This window comes from Athene cunicularia, assembly GCF_003259725.1.
Source record: "Athene cunicularia isolate RWA chromosome 19 unlocalized genomic scaffold, athCun1 chr19_part1, whole genome shotgun sequence".
In the NCBI taxonomy this organism is placed as follows: domain Eukaryota; kingdom Metazoa; phylum Chordata; class Aves; order Strigiformes; family Strigidae; genus Athene; species Athene cunicularia.
Genome location: NW_020799124.1, coordinates 3709568 through 3710837, shown reverse-complemented (window position 1 = coordinate 3710837; position 1270 = coordinate 3709568). Strand labels below are relative to the sequence as shown.

The 1270-nt window shown below is 39.4% G+C and overlaps 1 protein-coding gene across 1 annotated transcript in view; it reads left to right on the top strand.

Moving 5' to 3' along the window:
• Positions 1-416: 416 nt before the first annotated feature.
• Positions 417-1270, top strand: part of PPM1E (protein phosphatase, Mg2+/Mn2+ dependent 1E) — a 32428-nt gene continuing 31574 nt past the window's right edge. The window contains exon 1 of the mRNA XM_026861439.1: positions 417-487. Coding sequence (XP_026717240.1) covers positions 432-487 — 56 coding nt within the window. The 5' untranslated portion in view covers positions 417-431. The remainder of the gene's footprint in view (positions 488-1270) is intronic.

Genomic DNA, 1270 nt, shown 5'->3' with positions numbered 1-1270 from the left:
TGGCGTCACTGTCTTGGGAATGGTACCAGGGGCCCAGAAGTGAACTGGGGCGTGCATTCACTCTTTAGCCATCTGTTGTTTTTTTATTACAGCCTCCAAATTCTTCATACTTTGATCTTACGAATTTCTCCTAAAATCTGAATGTCTTTTTTTTTTTTTTTCACCCCCTGCCCTCTCCCTCAAAGGGAGGTTAAATTGTAACCCATAAAAATTTAGGAATGGCCGAAAGAATACGCCTTGCGAAGGAGTCGTCTTGATGTGAAAACTGTGGTTGCACCTTCGAATTTTGCTCTGCCAGTTTCTATCTGTCCTTTCAGTAAACTTTTCAACAAGCATTACTGGGTGTTCTCCTTGCTATTTCTATCCTGGATCTCTTATGCACAGAAATTGCTCATGGAGCATTGGGGGTTTTGTGCCAAAAAAGCAAATGGATGATTCTTTTAAATCTCTTCTGCATTTGCCAAGCTGAGAATCCTGGTATCTTCTGGTGAGGGGCTTAGGCTTCACCCAGGTCTTTAGCAGATGAAGTTTCTTATGAAATAGTTATTAAAATTTGAATTTACTGGCCATAATGGGGGAAAAAAAAAACCTCGTAAGTACTCATTACCTATTCTACTGTATGATGATGCGCTTATATCAAGATGAGTCTAACAGAGCTTTCAAGTAAATGACATTATCCATTTTTTAAATTTTGTGTAGTTTTGTATTGAATTATAACTGCTGAGGGTTGCTGTGGTATGTGTACTGTTCCCTTTAAAAGAGGGGTCAAAATCAGGTTATCAGAAATGGCACGTAGTCATATTTGAAATTTATACGACAATGGACTGATGGATGTTTTAGTTGTTTAAAACCAAGGTAAAAGAATAACTTAGAGTTTACATGTGATGCATCTATAACCTTGAAATATTGTGCTAATGGTATAAAGGAGAGGGCAGTAGACTGGCTTTAAGAAAATATTGTGAAGTTAAGTTACGAACTTTGCCTGAGCACTGTGTCTGTCTGAAGGCTGATGTAACTTCCACTGGAAGACTCAATCCCAACCTTGCAGTGCAATGGACTTAGCCTAACAGCGTATTTCTGTCTCAGATTTATGTAAATCTCAATGTCTCCCTGCATACTCCCACTTGCTAAGGGTTTTCATCAGGAAACAACATAATATTAAATACATGTAGTGAGAAATCTGCTTGTCTTTTCTCTCTTTCTCTCTCTCTCTCTCTCTCTCTCTTTTTGCCCCCCCTTTGCCCCCCCTTTGCCCCCCCTTTGCCCATCA